This window comes from Epinephelus fuscoguttatus, linkage group LG14, assembly GCF_011397635.1.
Source record: "Epinephelus fuscoguttatus linkage group LG14, E.fuscoguttatus.final_Chr_v1".
Lineage (NCBI taxonomy): Eukaryota > Metazoa > Chordata > Actinopteri > Perciformes > Serranidae > Epinephelus > Epinephelus fuscoguttatus.
The window spans coordinates 620,419-641,224 of NC_064765.1; the positions used below are offsets into that span (position 1 = coordinate 620,419).

Consider the following 20,806-nt stretch of genomic DNA (forward strand, 5'->3'; position numbering starts at 1 on the left):
AAAGAAATGATCACAAATAAATAATCATGTGCAGGTGAGTATCAGGTTTTGCCACCTACTATCGAAACTCTTCATCTGTGTTGAAGTTATTTATTCCAGTTAAATCACAGTCAGGTGCATGTTTTGTTTAAGACACTTGTATTTGACTTTATTCCTGCTGGGTGTCTTTTCTTTGTCAGAAATATATTAAATATGCTGTTTGTACTTGAGTCTATTCAGAAATAATTGTAGTCTCCAATAAAGCAAATAAAAATCACCAGACAGGAAGCAGCGAACCAGGTGGACAGGAAACACAGAGGGGACTGTGGGAGGAGCGAGAACGTGTCTCTGTTCAGTTGTTGTGTGGAGGACGAGGACGAACTGGAGGAGTGAACACATCTTAATTTGTGGAACAGTTCTCGTCTCATTCCCTCTGAAATATCTCTAACAGAGGCTGACAGAGAGCCGAGGTGACAGAGTCCAGATGTTTTTATTAAATGCAGTTTATCTTTATGGTTTATATGGCTGCTGAATTAACAAGAACACTGTCGACATGTGACGCCTTTTAACTGGTGTTTCTACACTGATTTGTGTTTTTGTAAAAAAAAAAAAAAAAAAGTTAAATGTCATATTTCTTAAGGGACTTTGGGTCATATTTTCCACTGGGAGCAGGATGGGAAATCATCTCAGAAGGAATCTAGTTGTAGTCTGTGAACAGTGACGCTGAAGGAACTGCAGTCAGATAAGAAAATGTGGGTGTCACACATGAACTCTTCCTTATTCCTCCAAAATTCATACCTTTGCAGAAAAAGTAACTCTAAACCATGTAAATAAATCTGTATCTTTTATAAATGAATCTCTGTCTTGTCCTGTGTGACCTCTGTGTGACCTCTCCCAGCAGCCAGCAGCTCGTCTCTGGCTTCACGCAGCAGGCTGCAGCAGGTGCTGCTCGTTAAGCTTAACGACGCAGCTCGTGGCACCTTAATGGAGCTCAGGTTGTATTTTTCACATGAGAATTCCTCAACACATTAACGCTGTGAGTTAAGAGCACTGTTGCTAGGTGACAAATGAAACTGGAGGCTGTTTTGTTCTCTCGTTAAAAAATGGAAAGTGATTGTGTTTTTTTTGTTTCACATTTCATGAAGACGTTCAGGCGACAAAAAAACTGCAAAACTGTATCAATAGGTGAAAATAAAAGCCCACATTCAGAGTTCACTTTGACACCTGCAGCTAAAGATCATTGTTGAATATGAAAACTGATTTTAGTTTCCTCCTGTTTCTACTTGTGTTCATTGTTTCTGCTCCAAGAGTTTTATACAAGTGTGTATTCAGAGCTTGATCAAATAACTGATCAGTTGTCGACTGTTAAAATAATCAACAATTCATTTGATTTTTGATTAGTTTGTTTGAATCTTTTAAGAAAAGCTTCTTAAATATGAATATTTTCTGTCTTTTTAACAACAGTACATTTAACATCTTTGAATATCTTTGAGGACGTCATCTTTTACACTGACTGTCAGTTTTAACTTTTCTCTCACAAACATTTAAACAATTCATCTGGAAAATAACTGATGATGAAAAATAACTGTCAGCGGCAGCTCAGGTTGTTTTTACCATGCGCTCATGTTGCTGCTGGTCAACTATCTTTTCTTACATGACATTGTTTAAATTAAAAAAAAAAAAAAGGTAGTTAAAAATAATAATGAAGAATTCACCATTTCCATTACCTGCATCTTCTGGATCTTCATCATAATCTTCATCATCACCAGACGACAGAGAATCTTAAAGGAAAACACAAACAGTGAAATTAATGGTCAGATTAACAACAAATCTCACAGGTGCCAATGATTTCTGGGAGGACAGCGGACACGTCCCCGTCAGTATTTGACACGTCTATTTGTCCCCTTCAACAAAAACGTTAAAGTAGCAAAGGACTTTTATTTTGAACACTGCCGCCATAAATTGATGCAGGAAACATTTCTGGAGGGAGGAGCCCAAACCCCTCGTTACATTCGTGTCCCCGAACATTAAAACTAAACCTGCACTCTGATATTGTGCGTCTGATCTAATCCATCTGGACGTCGTCTTCATTCTTTGACTCGCTGAACTCCGTTAACCATCAGATAACACAGCGAGTCCATCTGGTAAAGCTCCACCACTGATCCTGTGCACGACAAGAGGAACAAATGCAGCAGGAATTCTGCGCACGTTAAACGCCCGGTGGAGATTAAATGGTGTGTGTTCACCAACAAACGACTGGACAAACACACACACACACACACACACACACACACACACACATGCATGAACACATATTAAACCTGCTCATTGAGAAAGTCATGAATGAGCGTTCAGTTCTCGACAACCCAAACATTTCCAAACACGTTAGAGTCATTAGTGCTGCTGTGTGTTCACGTGCATACACACACACACACACACACACACACACACACATGCAAAAACAACTCACAGATGCTAACTCTTGCTAACAGTTAGCGTGTCGGATGACGTCTAATTATTGTGCAGACTGGGCGCTTTAGCTTCGCTGTGTCGCACATTTTCACGGCTGTGCTGTAATTATTTTCAATCTGACCTCCAAGTTTTCTGGTTCAGCTCCGCAGGTCTGCGTAATGAGAGCCAGCTGTTCCCCCGACAACCGTCGTGAGCTCAAACTGCTCCTGGAAGTCCTGGAGGGGAGGGTTTAGTTTCTATGATCTGACACCTCCGTCCTCGGCTCTGCTGCTGTCTGACTCACGCTACCAGCTCTGTCACTGTAAAACTAAAATAAAACTATTGTGTGTGTCCAAATGAAGCTCACAGCAGAACACTGTGAGGGAGTGATTACAGAACGCAGAGAGATCAGAGAAAAGCTGAACCTGAATCAGCAAACATTACAACTTCTCCCCTCGACAGTAACAACAAACAGTATTTACTCGATGTATCAGGAGGTCAAAATGTCACTGAAGGATCCACAAACGTTCAGACCTTGTGCCAAGATATTTTTCCTGGGTCAATAATGAACCTTCAGGCTCAGTAAATTCAGCTGCTGAAACAACTTTCAGCTAATATCAGGATCCCATCACACGACTTTTCAAAGACTGCTGAGAAAATGTCTCATCATATAACACACTCACAACGTATAACATGAAAAAACTGCAAAGTACACGTTACTCAAAGCACCGATGTGGGCCATTGGTTATTAAATGACGTTAAAATGAAACCAAAGTGCTCGTTGGCGCTCTGAGTGACAGCCTCAGCTGCCCATGTCAATCGCTCCATCTCCAAAACACAGTTAAAAGTTGTTGTGGGGCAAAGACATGGAAACTTTGGGATTCATGACCCGACACGTGAAATCACAGTCACATTGTTTTTCAATGTCACTCATGGCGCGTATCACAGCTACGTTACATCAGCAGCTACAGAAAACACATTTGCTGTTATGTCTCATTACGCAGACGATTACTAGAACAATTAATTTCATTACACACAACAAATTTAAAGAGATTTTTTTCTAACTCCATGATTTTTCCAGGCCTGGAAAAGGAGGCTGTGGAATTTCATGAATTTTCCAGGTTTTCCATGACCGTGGGAACCCTGGAACATGGTGGGCTCTGTATAGAACCTGCTGTTCGACTTTACAAGAACAAAAACATTTTTGTGAAGTAAAACAAGAAGGATGGACGAACATGGTGAAAACAAGACTCAATTTGAAACAGTGCATTCGCCAATCAGGATACAACTCCAGGTGAGGAAGTACGGACATTTAATTCACATTTTGTGGACGTTTTAATAATATTTTTTGAATGTTTTATCAACTTTATTTTTGGACATTTTATCAACAGACACCAAAGGTTTCGTCCACACGTAAGCTACAGGGGGGTGTTTTTCAACATCTAGCTTTTTCCGCATCACTGTTCACTGGAAACAGAGCTTTTGTAAAACTCCAACAATGTTCAGGAACTCTGTTTTCAGTTTTGACATACATATATAGACCAAACCACTGTTTATATATTTACAATATCTGAGTAGAAAACCCTCGAGTCACGTACATAAAATCAAACGGCGCTGAGCTAACGCTGCCTCAACTGGTTCCTCCTAAAAACTGCCCACCAAAGCCAAAGTGAGTTTCAGTGTACGCTATGGTTAGACCGCTGTACCTCACAGTCAGACAGACGGGGAAATAAAGATGTTATATCAAAGACTCCCTCTGCAAAAACATTTTACTGAGCACACACACAGTTTGTGATTTACTTTGGTTGGAAACAATTGTACTATTAATTTATCTCCTCCAGGTAGAGACCACATACGCCACTATTTTTGTCTACAGATGATTTCCTGTGAGCTCTTCACGCTGCATCTACAACCTTCTTGACAACACGTCATCATCTTCATCCATCGTGTGCTGCCGATAACTTCCTCCATCCTCTCACATTACAGCCTCCTGATTCCAACATGTGTTCCGTGTGTGTTTGTACAGTACGAGCCGGCCGCTCTCTGCGCTGGCTGGAAGTCGTCCAGGTGCTAAATCTGATACGGCCTCTACATATCTGACACCTTGCTCAAATATTTGAGCAAAAACACAATAGTCTGTGTGTGTGTGTGTGTGTGTGTGTTAGACAGAGCTGAGGCGCTGTGTTTAAAGTGGAGGCAAAAGAACCGGATACTGCCGCCGCCACACACTGTAAGAAATATGACTGCATGTGTAATTTAAACATGAACTGAGTGTTTAAATCAAACAAAATGTCCGACAACACGCCGCCATGAATTTACTTCCTGTGTGGTTTTCTTCCTGAGCTCAGAGCAGACGCAGTTATCTCTTCATACTCATTTAAATTAAAAATAAAAATCAGATTTTGAAGCCAAACATGAGCTGGACAGACGGGCGACTTCTTCCTGTTAAATGCATGATGTGAGGAGTGTGTGTGTGTGTGTGTGCATGTGTGGTGCTGCAGTCAGGAGGTGATGTGTGGATCCAGGAGGAGAAGCTGTCCACCTCTGATCAGTGCAGGAAAAGGCCATTTTCTCCCAGGCTCACAGCCAAACACATGCATCTCTGTGTGTGTGTGTGTGTGTGTGTGTGTGTGAGGAGGTGGGGGGTGAGCTGAGAGGCAGCGAACTCTCTCATTTCTTGCCACCCCATCTGTTTTCAATGATGAAATGTTTGGAGCTAATTGCTTTCTAATTAGTTGTCAATAACAGGCTCAGCTGGTGTCCGTGAGTTTTACGGGAAAAAGCCGCCAGACTTTTAAGCTACTGCTTGGTCCTTCCTGCCCCCCCCCACACACACACACACACTCCTATTAGAGCTGTGTCTGCATCACACACTTGTTTAAGACGTTACTCAGCCTCTTGTATGATAATGAATTTCACCTTTGACTGTGCATCAGGAGGAGAATCTGTGTGAGACTTGGCTCAGTGAAAGTCTGCACCAGTGTCATGCTGGACATGTGTGTGTGTGTGTGTGTGTGTGTGTGTGTGTGTGTGTGTGTGTGTGTGTGTGTGCAGCTTGGCAGGCAGCTAACGCGGGAGTTGAAACGGAGCGGGAGGAGAAAATAATAGAACTTTCCTCCCGAGCGAAGTTCTGAGTGTTTCTCTATGAGGAGCTGTCATGTCCAGACATCAGTGCTGGAGCTGCTGCTCTGAGTCTCTTGATAGGAGACACTTTGATTCTCAGCTGTCCGTCAGACACCGAGGCAGGTCGGTTTTCTGCGAGAGCTCCACATGGTGCAGCCAAAGTGCCTGTTTCTATTGGAGCTCTGTGAGGTGACTCAGGTGTCTTAAAGAATCAGCACGTCTTTGGTGTTAACGCTTATTTAAAGGGAAATGTGCCTGACATATTTTATCCACACTGCATGGAAACATGGACGTGTTTACTTCTTGGTTCGACTACTCGGTACTCATCAGTATATTTATAATTCTCCAGGGTTTTTCCTGCATTAAGAATTACGGTCGGCCGCCTTCATCCTGCCTCCAGCTCGCAGCAAAGCTGTGACATGTCCTCTGAATCCTGTCATTTGTAACAGCACATGTGGCATGACACTGATGTGAAGTCTCTGCATTGTAACTGGCAAAGATGCTGCCAAACCTGCCAAAGGCTTTTACCTGGGCCGATGCAAAGTGTGTACCAGATCTATAAATGCTAAATAAAGCCAGTAAAGTCATCTTTGGTCTCCTTTCCCCGCCGATCAGTGTTCTAATATAGTTTCATATCACCAGTCGGCACTTTTAAAAACCAGCCTACAGGAGTCGCCGTTTGTGAACGCAGCTCTCTGCAGTTTGGTAAAATTAAAAAGATATTCACAGATTCAAACTTCTCTGATCAATAACTCACAAACAAACTGCTGTTAAACCACAAAAATATTCAGTAATTTCACTCATAAAGTGTTCTTAGATTCACTTCTCACATCAGTGCTTTCCTGGAGGTTTTACTTCACTACGTTACATAACACTGACTACAGCTTTAAACTCACCTGTCACCCTGATGGTGTAGTTGCCGAGCAGCGTGTTGCTGTGGGCGAGCCGACACGAGTAGACGCCCGAGTCCTCGTACGACACGTTGATGATGCACAACATCCTCTGGCCCAGCCGCGTGCGGTTGCTAGGCACCAGCCCGGCGCCGTCTTTGAACCAGACGACAGGCTCCGAGTGGTCCTCCAGGTCACATGACATTTCCAGGGTGTCCCCCATGCCCAGGACATAGTCCTCCAGGAAGGCTGTCTCGCTGGACACAGAGTCTGCACACACACACACACACACACACACACACACACACACAGAGGACACAGGCGGTTAGGAGACACGTTTTGTTTCAACATATTTCAGTTATCCATCAATCATACTTTAAATGTACAGATGACTGTGTGTGGTCTTTGTTTATCAGGTAACAATGCAAAGTGTTCTCTGGCGCTGTTCCTCACATGTAAGATAAGCTTCTTCCTGTCTGCATGGTCAGATAGCTTTTAGATTTATGGAACTTTAAATTGATTTCTTAATGTTGTTTGGACATTTGAGGCGTCGAGATTAATTTTCATTAAACAGCAGCTCATCAACATGAAACTGCCACCAGCAGCCTGCGAACATCAGGACATAATGTCACAAGAAGGTAAGATGAGGCAGGTCATGTGACACAGACCCTGCATCAGTTTCCTCATCATAGCTACGCACTGCAAAATCCTAATAATTAAGGCTTTAAGATTTTGTACAAACACCTCCTTCTCCACAGAGTCATTAAGATCCCCCCCGGAAACAAAGAGCCAGTGATGCAGAATTAACCGTCGACCTGCTGGCGAACTATCAGCTAATCTGCCTCTGGAAGTCAGGAAAGTGCAACTTTTTATTCCAGCGTGAGGAAGGAGACAGATCTGGGCTGTGTGGGAATGAACCTCCCTCCTCCTCCTCCTCCTCCTCCTCCTCCTCCTCCTCCTGTCAAACACCAGCTCATTGACTCCAGGAGCTCCGTGTGCCAGCTCGGTCTGAGCCAGGGAAAAATCAACATGTTTACTGGCTCTGCTAAAGATGCCGGCCGCCACTGAGGACGGAGGAGACATGGAGGACACGTCTGGATAAATAAACACTGGGCCCCCTTGTGTCCCCTCATGTCCCTCCATCAGAGGTGTCTCCTCATCCAGACCTCAATTATACATCATCTCCATCAGGGACAGACAGAAAGCTAAGCTCATGCACACTCTGGTCGCTCTGGCAACCGTTCAAACGAGCGCCATGTTGTACACAAACACACTTAGAAGCACTCAAACCCACAAACGAGCTGCTGAGGCAACAAAGTACACAACACAAACGCACACCCACCCATCCGTCCATGGGAAAGACTGAACGAGGTGCGTTAAGAGCGTGATTTATGATGGCAAACACGCCCACTGTTGACCCGCCGAAAGGGCAGCGGCCTTCCTGAGGCTCGCTGACAGGCGGCGGACGTGAACGCAGCGCTCTAACAGACAGCCTCCAACTGGAGTCCAGACGCAAGGTTGGAATCAGGAGTGGCCCAGACCAGACAATCTTCACGGGGAATACATAATAGGTGCTCTGAATTATAGATGTGCTCTTTCACTGTGAGACGGACTGCTGCTGCGGACCGACCCAGACGTGATATCCAGCAGGTAACGCTGCCACAGAAACACATCTGTATGATGACATTTCATGCAGGTGTTAAAGGGACAGTTCAGATCTGTGGCTGTGAGGTTCTGACCCACAGTCAGTGTGTTTCCTCCAGCAGACGTCAGTCCCCCAGTTTGGAGAAGCAGACTGGAGTCAGACACTGGGGCTGAGGATGTGCTGCAGTGGAGAGGGTCAGTAACAAAATGGATGTCAGCCACCAAGTGTGAGCGATATGTGAAATATTTTTACTCCTTTACCATCCAACAGTTTTTCAGACGAGGACTGAAGCTGTTATATCGCCCTCTCTTCTTTGCAAGACTCCGTTAGAAAAATGGTGACTTCACATCTCTGAGCACAGGAGCTGCTGGACTCTTGGCCGGCTCTCATTTCCAACTCGTCAAATACCACAACTTTGTCATTTCAGCGTCAAACACCAGCACCAAAAACCTCCTGCCGCAGCGATATGATACGCAGACAGGTGACGTCAGTTTGAAACGCTGCCAGTAATGACAGTGCTGGGAAAAGGCGGGTGGGAGGTGGATGCGTTGAACAAAGACTGGACTTTCACCCAGGAGCCTGCTGTTCACTTCCTGTATGAATGTTGAGCCAAACCATGATGCTTTTTCTAAACCTAACCACGTGTTTGTTGCACAAGGAAATAAACTTTAAAACTAGTTGATAAACCGATGATGTAATTTTATTTAAAAATAGACTGTGTGCATCTAACGAGCAGAAACTGTACATTTACTGTGAAATCAGAACTTTATTTTGAAAAGACACGGTGCATGTAACAGGTGTAAACTGATGCAGCATCCTGGAAGGTCAACAACAGACACATCCACGCGTAGACGTTAAAGGAACTGACCAAGTGGAGTTTTTTGAGTTGAGATGAGGACACACTGGTCGACCGCTGCCTCGATCAAGACAGTTTTCATGTTATTGTGCAAATTTGGTAACCTGGAAATCCAGATGCCCCGCCCCTAGGAAATTCGAATTTGCTCTGGACGGGGATCTGGCCCCAACGAGCAGAGCCCGGTGAATCGCCATCAGACCAATCAGATCAGTCCATCTGACACAAGCGGGCTCTGGGCGGGCGTAACATGATGAGAGTCTAAAAGTAAACAGCCAAGATGGCAGCTGGGGAAGGACCGCGTACATTCAATTTAGCTTTGGAAGAAACGCTAAGCCAACTGCACTGATCTTTCTCCTTGAGAGAGGAACAGAAGACTGCCCTAGAAGCCTTCGCTTCCAGGAAGGACGTTTTTGACGTTTTTGCTGACGGGATACAGCAAAAGCATAATATATCAGTTAGCCCCACGGGTCGGCAAACACATGGGGCATGATGCCTCAGTTAGTGCCGCCCCTTGGGTAGGAAGGGTGTATGGGTGAGGGCCAGACTCAAAATCTTTCTATAGTTGAGTCTGGATTTCCAGGCTACAAATCTGGTGTTTAAAAGAGTCAAATTATTTCACCAAAGTCACAGAATTACACAAACTAACGTACTGCTGCAGCCCCTGAGTTTAACGAGGTAGAATGACTGTTTCCATCAGTGGAGTCTGGAGGCTCTGACGAGGCCAAAGATGGAGAACTAAATCCAACTTTCCTGCTGGAGCAGGCTGACTGATTGAAAGGTGGAGTGGTGAAAATATTCTCAATATAACGAACACATAAACTGTTACAGAGTATTTTAGGTGGCTGCTGCCCCCCGTCATCAACAGTGCATTGCTTTGCCTCTGTGTCAGTACTGCAGTCTGCTTCTCCAAACTGTGATCGTGTCAACAGACGTCTACAGTATCTGCCTCCTCATCCAGCCCCACTTGAGAGAACGTGACCTCTCCCTTTGATAAAGTGAAGTGAATGCATGAGTTGTGAACTGTTTGCTCTGTCTTATTGCAGCCATTATAAAATCCTGGAGATGTAAAGTCAATAATGTGCTTAACGTGGCTGTGCAGCTCTCGGCATGGCCTCTGGCTTTGACAACAATATTTACAGCACGTCTTTGAAAAGCAGAAAGGCCCATTGAGGAGAAGAAAAACACGGAGGCGTCGCTGCACAGAGCATAAATCCAGTCGCAGCATGAATGGCTCGCTACCTTGGTGTATTACTTATGACCTCTGTGAAAGGAGAGGAGAAAATAGGTCTTAGAATATCTTCAGCTCTTAAACATGCTGAATTGGGCTTTATGGGGCAGATATAATAATCTCCAGAGACTCATAGCTCACTCAGGCTTTATGGAGCCCCAACGCTCCAGCACAACCTCCTCTGGCAGCTCTGAATGAGCAGCGGCAGCGAGGCCTCGACTGCAGCCGTGTCTTTGTATGACGCACACATTTCCTGTTTAAAGGGGTCATCCACCCAAATTACAGAAACACATTCTCTCTTTTTCGCTGAGGACCAGACATTACAGCTTCTTCATTAGGATTAGTGTGTGTGTGTGTGTGTGTGTGTGTGTGTGTGTGTGTGTGAAAGGAACACTTCTGCTTTGATCCTGGGAAAACAGATAGGATGTTTACAGTGCCAGGGGCCAAACAAAATGCAATTTACTCAAAGAAGAAAACAAAACAAAGATGCGTCCCCGCATACATTACAGAAACAGAAACCCTCCAGTTCTCAGGTGTCACACAAAAGAGCAAAGCCGTCTTTTTTCAGTCACCGTCAATGACAAAATATCTGCTGCTGCTTCAGATCCCGCACTTTGAAATGCAGATGTAAATGTGGGGGAGAAAAGCTGCTTTGAATGAAAGAGCTTTCACTTTGTGCCACTGAACAACCTTTCAGGACGGACGGAGCAGACGCCGAGCTTTAGTACAGGCCGTCGCTGCCTCGCTGTACCTTTCAAGCCAACGTCCTGTACTGTGCAGCCACAGGTTTGATCACGCTGACAAGAGACGGCTCTTTGAAATGAGCTCATATAAAGTGTGTCAAAGAGAGGAATTCCTAATTAGTGAATGAGCACTTTAAATTCCTGAAGAGAAAATTTCAGCTGCTGTGTTGTTTCACTGAGTGTGAAGCAGGACGTTACATCAGTCAGCTTCCTCTGCATGTGAGCAAAGGTTAGAAGACTCCGAGTGCAGGCTGGACTCAGACGGCCCAGTAGGTCTCTTGTGGTTCAGGATCTGACAGGAGGCTTAATGAACCTGAGTCCTGGAGAGACGGGCCACGTTTGACCACAGGAAATGTTCCAGAAAGCCTTAAAGCAGCTCAGAGGTTTACCTGCTCTCTGTGCAGCCGTAAGGATCCAAATTTCTTTTCATATTTACGACACTGAAACCACAGTAAAGCTCCAAAAACTAGTCAAACAACAGCTCTGCATATTTCAGACCAGTCGTCAGCAGGACGTGTTGGCACTGAGCGTTTCTACAAACCACAGATATGTTACATTCATACGTGTTTCTAAACTAACGTAGTGACAGACTGTGCTCACTAATGTTGTCCTACAAAAAGAAATGCAGCCAAGTCCTTACATATCCCACGTGTTCTGAAAGGCTGTGATCATGTGACCAGTGAGCTGACGGCAGTAAACCCAGAAGCAGTCCTGAGCACATGTAAGGAGACAGGTTGGGGTGGATGGGTCACAGAAAACTTTCTCCTGGAGTCACGTGTTCAGATCTGTGTGAACTTTGTAAGGTTCGTCCTCACCATGTTTCTGTTCCTAAACCTCTGTAACCTTACGTCAGCTATAACTGTAGCTTAAGGACACAATGTCATTTTTTTGGGGCAAAACTTCGTAAGATATCAGAGGAACTGCTGTCAGTGCTGATGTTTTCATGCAGTGATGGAGGGGGTGGTGGATGGCGTGTCGCCTTGGCGAGATGTAGCCCACTGCACACCTCTGCTCCAGACAAAAGACAACTTTCAAGCTCCCACACATGGATGTATTTCATGATCTGTCGTTTTAGAGCGTCGAGAAACAGGTGTGTTTTTACTGAGACATCGCTGCAATATCAGACGGGACTGTGCCTCCAAGACACGATCTTTTCTGAGCAATAATTAGCCACAGTGTTGTTGAAACGTAAAGTTTAAACACACAAAACCTACAAATGTAAAGTATCTGTTTGCAGAAACGTACAATGCCAACATTAAAACAACAAAAAATTACAACCGCCTAAAAACCACAGATTAATTTACTGTAACAAGCTGTTTCTAAGATAAGATGAGATAAAACTTTATTAATCCCACACTTGCAGCAGCTCAAAGCACAGACAGAAAAAGGAGGGTGACAATATTACTTGAATAAAAGAAAAGTCTCACAGCGGTGAGTTACAAAGAACACATGCGCTCTGTGGTGCTGTCACGTGCACAATGATTTTTAATGTTTTTTAATCTAATTCATTGTTGTGCCGTACAAGGATTTATAACAAAGGCCTACACTTTATCCATAAACTTTTGGGCCTACATGTAACAATCAAAGCCTGAGACCACATGTTGGCGCCCAAAAGAACAAAGGAATCAGTCAACCCCCTTTCTCTGTGTGAATCAGCTGATTCAACCCCAACACAGCACCCCAGCTGACCAGCAGAGGTCCCCTGAAATACACAGCTCCCATTGGGTGAAATCCGCCACGGCCAACCCCGCACCGGTGACGTCACGCCGGGGTATATTATCACAGAGCGTACCTGAGGGAAACGCTTCTGGCTGTGATCCTCATAGCTGATAGAAGTACCCACAACTGTTCCTAAAGCTTAGCAACTCGTCCCACGTGGCGAACGCTTTAGGAAGAGTTATTACTGTGCACAGTTAGACGCGTTTTAGGCCTACGGATTTCCCTCGCTGGTCGAGCTGATCTCCTCTCCTCTCCCTCACTCTGTGCGCCGAGGAACACAGAGTAGCCCGGTACGAGACCACGGATTGACCCTCTCACCCGGATGCCCGCTGATGCGAAGTTTGGTAGATAACAAGGACTGCCTGCTTCAAGAAGAAGGACAAGACCCCCTTCTTTCCCCGAGTGATTCCCCGCTACGAGCCGGAATTAACTCGCCTCGCCAGAGACTTGCCCCCTTGCCGAGGACCCGTTAGCCACTGTGAGCCGCTAACCACTTTACCTCTGCCGCAACAAAGGACGCGCGCGAGGACGACACATCACTCCACCTTCTGCAACAGTAAGAGGCTTTAGCTCTGGGCAGATAGTAGTTAGTGTGTGTTTGTGTTAAGTTTGTAAGGGCTTGTTGATACGGCCCGCCGCGTCCGATTTTGGCTGCAGTGATATTGGACACATATTGCCTGTGTTGCTGCTGGCTGGTATTCTCGTGCCCGGGTGTGGCTGCTGGTAATTCGTCGTGATCCGACCTGGACCGCTTGATTGATCAGTACGCTGTGTTGGTTCAATGTCCAGATTCACGCCACTCACCAGCTGAGCGAGCGCGTCTCTGCGTAACACAGACGGGTTACTGCATCTCAATACCGCCTGCGTGACCACACTGCTGAGTGCTTCCCTTTCTCTCTTCCTCTCTTCCACTAACCTACACTTGGAGCCGAGCAATTCGAACTTCCCTCTCTACCGGCTCCCCTCCTTTTTCTGAGTCGCGTGCTTTCTTGGCGAGCCGCCATAGCGTGACGTAGCTTGCTGCGTCACAGCCGCCATCTTGCTACGCTCACACGCCTCTCTCTCCCTCACACACACACACACACACACACACACACACACACACACACACACACACACACACACACACATCCTCGCTCACTCACCCACGTTCTCACACACACACACACACACACACACACACACACACACACACACACACACACCTTTCCTGATGCTTGCTGGTTGATTCGGTAATGTTTTATAGTTGATAGGGTTTATAGAGCAATGTTGATGTTGGTTGTAAATTAATGTCATCAGTGTGAATAAACCCTGTTATACTGCAAAGAGAAGTTGCTTTGGTTTTTCATTGTATACTGTGATGAAGCTGGTTGACAAAGTCAGTGCCTGAGCTCCACTCCTTCCTGTTCATCTTATAGTTGCTGATATCTCCCTAGAATTAGCTTCCTAAGTGAACAAACTTGAGACTGAATTTACGTCTGATCATTGGTCCGGTTTTCCCGGTGGTGCCCCGCTGTAAGCTAATTTGATTATTATGCTTATGTAATAATTAATTAATTATTAATTAATTAATCAAATATTTTAATAATCCATAATTAATATTAATAATTATGAATTATTGCCAATGATCATATTTAGCTCCTCCTCTTCCCAACATCATCTAATTTGACACTTTTTCAAACAGTTCTTGAGAATTTGTAAAAATAAAAACCTGCTAAAAAGAGTTTAGCTCCTGGGACGAAACACGCTCATTATTTTTCATTCAGGGTTTCAACAAGTAAATGTGTTTTAACCTGCAGAGTTTCTACAGGACGCTTCGACAGTAAGCAGCTAACAACTAATGTTTCCTACCGTTATCGTAATCAACAGACTGTTCACCTGCCAAAAAATAAAATCCACAGATATTTAATTAAACTCTCTGAGACTGCATTAAGACCATCACAGGAAGTCTGCGGGCAGATTCAGGCTAAAATAAACAATAAAATATTATCTAAAGAGAAATTATGAAACTACAGCTAACTGTTTGCATTTGAAATGAATGTGGCCAAAAATGTGTCACAGTGACCTTTGACCTCCAGCCACCAAATTATAATCAGTCCATGCCTGAGTCTTAGTGGACATTTGTGCCAAATATGAAAAAATTCCCACAAGGTTTCTTGAGATGTCACGTTCACGAGAACAGGACGGACAACTCAAAAACATAATGCGTCCGGCTGCAGCACAACTACCAAACAAACAAACAAATAAACAAACAAATAAATAAAGAGGAAATTCAAATCCATTAAAGGTTTGTTGGTGTGTTTGTGTTTGTGTGACATCCTGATGTCAGACGTTACACAGAGACAGTTCATGATAAGAACACAGTGGAGGAGAGCAGAGTAGAGACACCTCTGACGTCACACAGACACATTCCTGTACAGACTTTAGTTGTGTGTGATTAAAAGCACTCACTCAAAGGCTTTGTCTTTTCAGATCTTTAGTGTTTACGTTCTTTGTTCTCTGTGAACCTCTGCATGGCGAGGAGCGTTGATATCAAAGCGCTTCATGAATAAATCAGAGCTGAAGCGACTCTGACGCAGCCGCTAAATGAAAGCTCGGCTGCAGCGCTGTGGTGCCGTCCAGCCTCGTATCATCCAGACATTCCCGCTGCTTTCTCGTCCGGTGCGGCATGTGTGAGCTATCGGCTGCCTGGTGTGTGTGTGTGTGTGTGTGTGTGTGTGTGAAGGGGGCGGGAACACTCTCGCCGGAACCTGGGGCCAGCTGGAAGCAATGTGTGATATGTACTCTGTGAGTGTGTGTGTAAATGTGATATGTACATGAATGTATCTGCCATTGTAAACCAGGAACTGTGTGTGTGTGTGTGTGTGTGTGTGTGTGTGTGTGAGTGTGTGGACGGTCACTCCATAAATCAAGAGGCCCCTGCCCTCCTGGCCCCCCTGGCCCTCGGCCCCCTCTCGGCTCAGTATCATAACAAATAGCCCTTCAGAATAATATAAAGTCTCTTTGAGATAGCGCGGCGGCGCGGCTGTACGTTAACGCGGCGCGTACAGACTCCATCTTTTCTGTCCGTCTGAAGAGGTTTATTTATCCTCTACAAACTTGTCCAGGGGCCGGCGGGCAGGCTGCGGCCCTGGGGATAAAAAGAGCTCTTTATGTGGGAAGCCTTTCCACGCCTGCCTCTCTAACACACACACACACACACACACACACACACACAGTGACAGACTGTGTGAAGGATCCTGGAGGAACAGGAAGGAGTGTAGACCAGACGAAGGAGCTGTCGCCATGGCTGCTGTCATATCAGGTCACAGGAGGGAACACGCATGACGTTACGCTCAGTAAACACACACAGTTCCAGTAAATCCATCTAACATATATCTGACAGGGGCAATAAAACAGGTTTCACTGCGTCACAACAACAGCTGACTATCTGTACGTACAGAAGCTTTATTTAACCCTCAGTTACATAAAGACGTCTTAATGTCAGTGTGACCTCCTGTTGAGTTATAAATAAATACAAGAAGCCACATTGACATAAAAACCTCTTTATGCATCTGAGACCTAGTTCATGGTCAACTTTATTTAACCTTTATTTTGCATATTTAAGATCGACAGGGCTGTGACATCATCATCAGCGACACAAGGAAACTCTTCTTTGTGGAGCACTATGATGATGATGATGATGATGATGATAATGATGCTCTGTGCTTCATTAAAGGGACAGACAGTTTGTGTGTGAGCTGCAGAGTGTCGGAGCTATCGCCCTCATCAACATCAATGTCTCTACAGAAATCATGACCTGGTTACTGAAGGTGATCCACAGACCTTGTTGTCAGCAGTTTCATGTAGGAACTATTTTCTGTCTTCACCCATCAACTGTATCACTGTGCAATGCCAATACCCTTAGCCCTTGCCCACTACCCCTTAGCCCTCGAAATGAAGCAACGAGGGGTAGGGGTTGAAATCTTTCCCTATGAATTGGGACACCACTCACTACGTCAATGCGTCAGTTACGTTCACGCATACGTAACTATTTTAAACAGGAAGCTGCGAGCCATCTACATTTCCAACCGGCATCTACAATGGAGTCTTCGGTTGAGTTCATCCTACCTATCGCATTTACTGTATTTATCATGCTTCACTGATGAACGACAGATGACAGGGGACTTCTGCTAGCTAGCTAAGAAGCTAACATTACGAGGCAGTACAGTTATACTAGCTGGCGTGTTATCGTAATATGGAAAATCCGACAGTTTTGCAGAACAAGACAGATGACAGACGCCAGATAGTGCGAGCTAGCTAGCTAGCTAACAAGCAACCTGACGATGGTAACGTTAGCTATGTATGAACTTTTTTCCCCGTCTCTTACTCGGTGGTAGCCATGGCGACGTCTACCTCGCTCCGAAGGGCTAGTTTCATACCCACTATCCCTCGTTATGCCCCCTACCCCTACACGCAAAAAGGAATTGGGACACCACTACCCCTCGAGGGAATGTGCAAATGTAGGGGTAGGGCTAAGGGGAGTATTGGGACGGGCCCTTAATGTGAGATGAGATAAAGACATGTTTAATCATGTTTAGTTCAGCAGTAGAAACTCAGGACCTACTCGTATTTCTTACATGGGAAAGAGAGCACTGACAAGACGCCAGTTTCTACATAAAACTGCTCACAACAAGCTCTCTTATGATTTCTACGATTTCTGTAGAGAGACACTGATGTTGAAAAAAGTTCTTTTTTGGTGCTTTGAGTCCAGTTTAGTTTATTTAAGAAGGGACGGTGCAAATGAATAAATACACACAATATAAACATGCCAGAATTAGCCAGGAGGCTGTTTTTGATCTGACGTCCCTCGGACAAGATTTCTTCAGTGCTCTATCATGAGCAACTGGACCTGCTTGAGTTCAGCTAACTTCAAGACACTCAAACAAGTCCAGTTGCCCACGACAGAGCACTTAAGGTTATCATGACCTGGACGACTGAGAGTCTCCACCTCAGCCAAGATGTAAAGACACACAATTATTAAAAGCACCAGAGGCAGCAGTGACATATGTGCATATAGAGCAACACTGCAATACAAGCAGGACCTATGGTGAGCAGCAGCAGAAAAGAAGCTCGATTATATTGGACAGAAGGCCGACATCTCCAACACTCTGCAGCTTCAATATTTTCTAATGACCTCTTGCACTTATTTGAATGAATATATATATATATATATATATATATGAATATATGAGGCGGTGCAGGCCGGCATTCACATCAACATTTTTACTTTTCTTCAAGAGCAAATCTGCAGCTGCAGAATCTGTCATCCTTCAGCCTCAGCTTTGTTAACACGTCTCTTCACTGTGAGGTCGCTGTCTGAGCATCTGACACCTCGCTCAAGTGTACATCAGGTAAAAATGCAAAACTCCACATCAGAGTTGAAATGAGATGCCTGTGAATCCAGACAAGAGCCTTAAAATGCTTAGAAGATTGTTGAGTGTGTGCGCGGTGTTTCCTGATGCGTGTCCCTCTTTAAAATTCGGAGGGTATTTTCTGAACGTCACATCTGTCAGTAAACAACTACATTGTGGCATCAGTGTGATGAATTCATTTTCTGCTCTGGAGGAGATAAATGCAGAGTTTTTCATCTCCGCTGTGCTCAACCTGTGAGTCTCCAATAATACCACTGATCCTCAGGAAAAAAAAAGCTTTGCCAATTTAGTGGCCTTTAAACTTCCTGCTGACTCCCCGACTGATTTAAAGTGCTGCTTCAGAGGAACGTCTTGTTGTTTGTCCAGGCTGCTTTGCATAAAGAAACATCCCGCAGGTTCAGAGCGGTGCAGAGAAGCACCATAAACAGTCCCAGATTACAAGAGTCTCTTTCTGTCGGAGCTTAACAGGTACTTTTATTGAGTCTGCTAGAAAAGCAGCAGCACATACCTTTATAAACCAGATCTGCCTTTAAACCACTTCTGAAAGTGATGGATTCCAGATGGGCCACAGAGACATTCATCTTTATCAAGCTCACTTTTCTCCCTCCTCCTCCTCCTCCTCCTCCTCCTCCTCACTACGCAGAGCTAATAATACAACAGGGCCATGTTTCCAACATGTGCCGCGCGCTGCTCCCAAACCAGCGGCAAACATTTTAGCAACAAATGGCCTTTTTTATTGCAGGTAATTAGTTGTTTGCTTCTGCAGCTGAAACAGAACGGACTCTCCTTTTCTCCTCGAACAGGGGGAGCAAATGCTTTCCACATTTCTGTGAACACTTACGGCCAATTGGTGTGCATGTGCGTGACGCTGGGATGTGTGCGGTGTGTCTGTGCACATGTGGGTGTATTTTATCTGTGTGTACTTCACATTAAGAAGAGCTTAGATTTAAACTAGAGAGAGCAATCTGCAGGTGTGAATGCTGCATGTTGCAAAGCTGCTGCTACACTGCAGCGCTGGCTTTAGATGTTGAATAATATTGTTAATGTATGAATGCTGTGGAATATATAAGATTTCTGGTCAGTTAACATTGAGCTGACTGCATCAGTTGGTGGAGTTTCTCTCACTTTCAGGCTCACTGTGCCAAATGTGTCAGTCTGTTTGCTTCCACAGCAGCATTTTTTAAAAAGCACAAATTTTACTCCATTTTGACTAAAACTGATGTGTGTAGAGTGAAAGCTGTGGCCGTGACAGCGAGTTAAAGAGACGTATTTAAGAGGCTCTCTGCACAGTTGAGTCCTCCACTCTAGCCCGGAGCAGTCGTCCCACAGAAACTAAAGTAAAAACCTGAGGAGGGCATTTTTACCATGCTCTAAACAAGTCTGAATATTTCAAAAAGTTTTAGTGGGATTTCAAAGTTGAATGGAAGTAATAATGTATGGAAGATGGGGAAGATTTTAAAGTTTGAATGGAGTTTCTACAAAGAAACAGGATTTGGAAATGCTTGAATAACCTTGAACTTGTGTTGAAATTTGAACACTCCTCCAAATTTCCTGGAAACGCTGAATATTTTGAAAAGTTTGAAAGATATGAATGATAAAAATACAAGCGCACACACACACACACACACGTCCTAATTGAGCTGAATATTTTGATGTTTGCATGAAGTTGAAGAAGTCATTTGTTCCTCAGCTCTTTAAATCAGAGTCTTGTGTGTCGGACACTGAGTATCATAATGAGTCACATGTTGCACTGCATCCACTTCTCATCACGTCTGTGGTTTGTAGCGTTTGTTGAATTTTGCATTTTGCTGTTTGGTAAAATGTTGTTTTGTATTTTTGTATTTATGTGAGACAGCTGACGTCCTGGACACAAGACAACTTCAGAATGTCCTCTGACAATGAAGCAAATCATATTAAACTTTACTATTCACATGAGCCAAGACTAAAAACTTACAATAATACTAAACATGTTTGAGTTTTATGAGCAAATGACACCAAACGGTCCAGATCAGGGGAGCGTGCACTAACTTGATGTAAAACATGATTTTATTCCTACACTGAAAATTTGCCTGCGACAATGAAATCATTTGAAAAGTTGTTTGGCGTGAGTCTGACTTTAGGAACAGAGATGATGGCCAAAACTAACAAAAAAAGATCTGATCTATCTTTTAAAGAAATCTGGTGAAGAGCAGTGCCGGACAGACGGGCGGACAGCCTGGTTCAGACCATGATGTCCTCCACAGCAGCCCGTCTGCTCGCTGTGTCCCGCCAACAGATTCTTTTACTTCTGCTTCCTATGCTGAAAAACCGCAGCGGCTGCCAAGCGTTTGGCACGCTCACCACCCCCTCAGACACGCCAGCATCACATGACCTTCAAACAGGATCTGTGGAGCCCCCCCCCTCCCGACCATCAGCCCCCCCTCCCCCATAAAGAGCACATTTCTCTTCCTCCATTTCACAGCTATGCCCATTGTAAATCCTACTCGTCCTGGAAAAGCTCCCTCTTCTTCTTCACCCCCTCCGCTCTTTTTTCTTTTTTGCAATGTGCAGTGAAAACCCCTAATCTCTGTTTAATATGGTTTGGCCGGATGTAAATACCTTCGGACAATGCCCTTAATCTGGGCCAGCCTGACAACCTCACACCGTTGCAGAGAGGCCTGCCAGGAGAAGATGGAGAGAAAAGAGGGATGGCTCGGCCGAGATCAAGGAGAAGAGGAGAAAAGGGGGAGAGGAGGGAGGGTTTCCCCAGCTTGTTGCC

General features: G+C 44.7%; 1 protein-coding gene across 7 annotated transcripts in view; it reads right to left on the reverse strand.

Moving 5' to 3' along the window:
- The window catches only part of fgfr3 (fibroblast growth factor receptor 3), a 97,168-nt gene that overhangs the window by 52,596 nt on the left and 23,766 nt on the right, over nt 1–20,806 (reverse strand). For 5 of the 7 annotated variants that reach the window (XM_049596102.1, XM_049596101.1, XM_049596099.1 and 2 more), the window contains exons 3-4: nt 6,450–6,713; nt 1,695–1,760 (exon numbers count right to left, since the gene is read on the reverse strand). In XM_049596102.1, the coding sequence (XP_049452059.1) occupies nt 1,695–1,760; nt 6,450–6,713 (330 nt within the window). The remainder of the gene's footprint in view (nt 1–1,694; nt 1,761–6,449; nt 6,714–20,806) is intronic. The other 2 variants (XM_049596105.1, XM_049596106.1) reach the window with 1 other exon arrangement.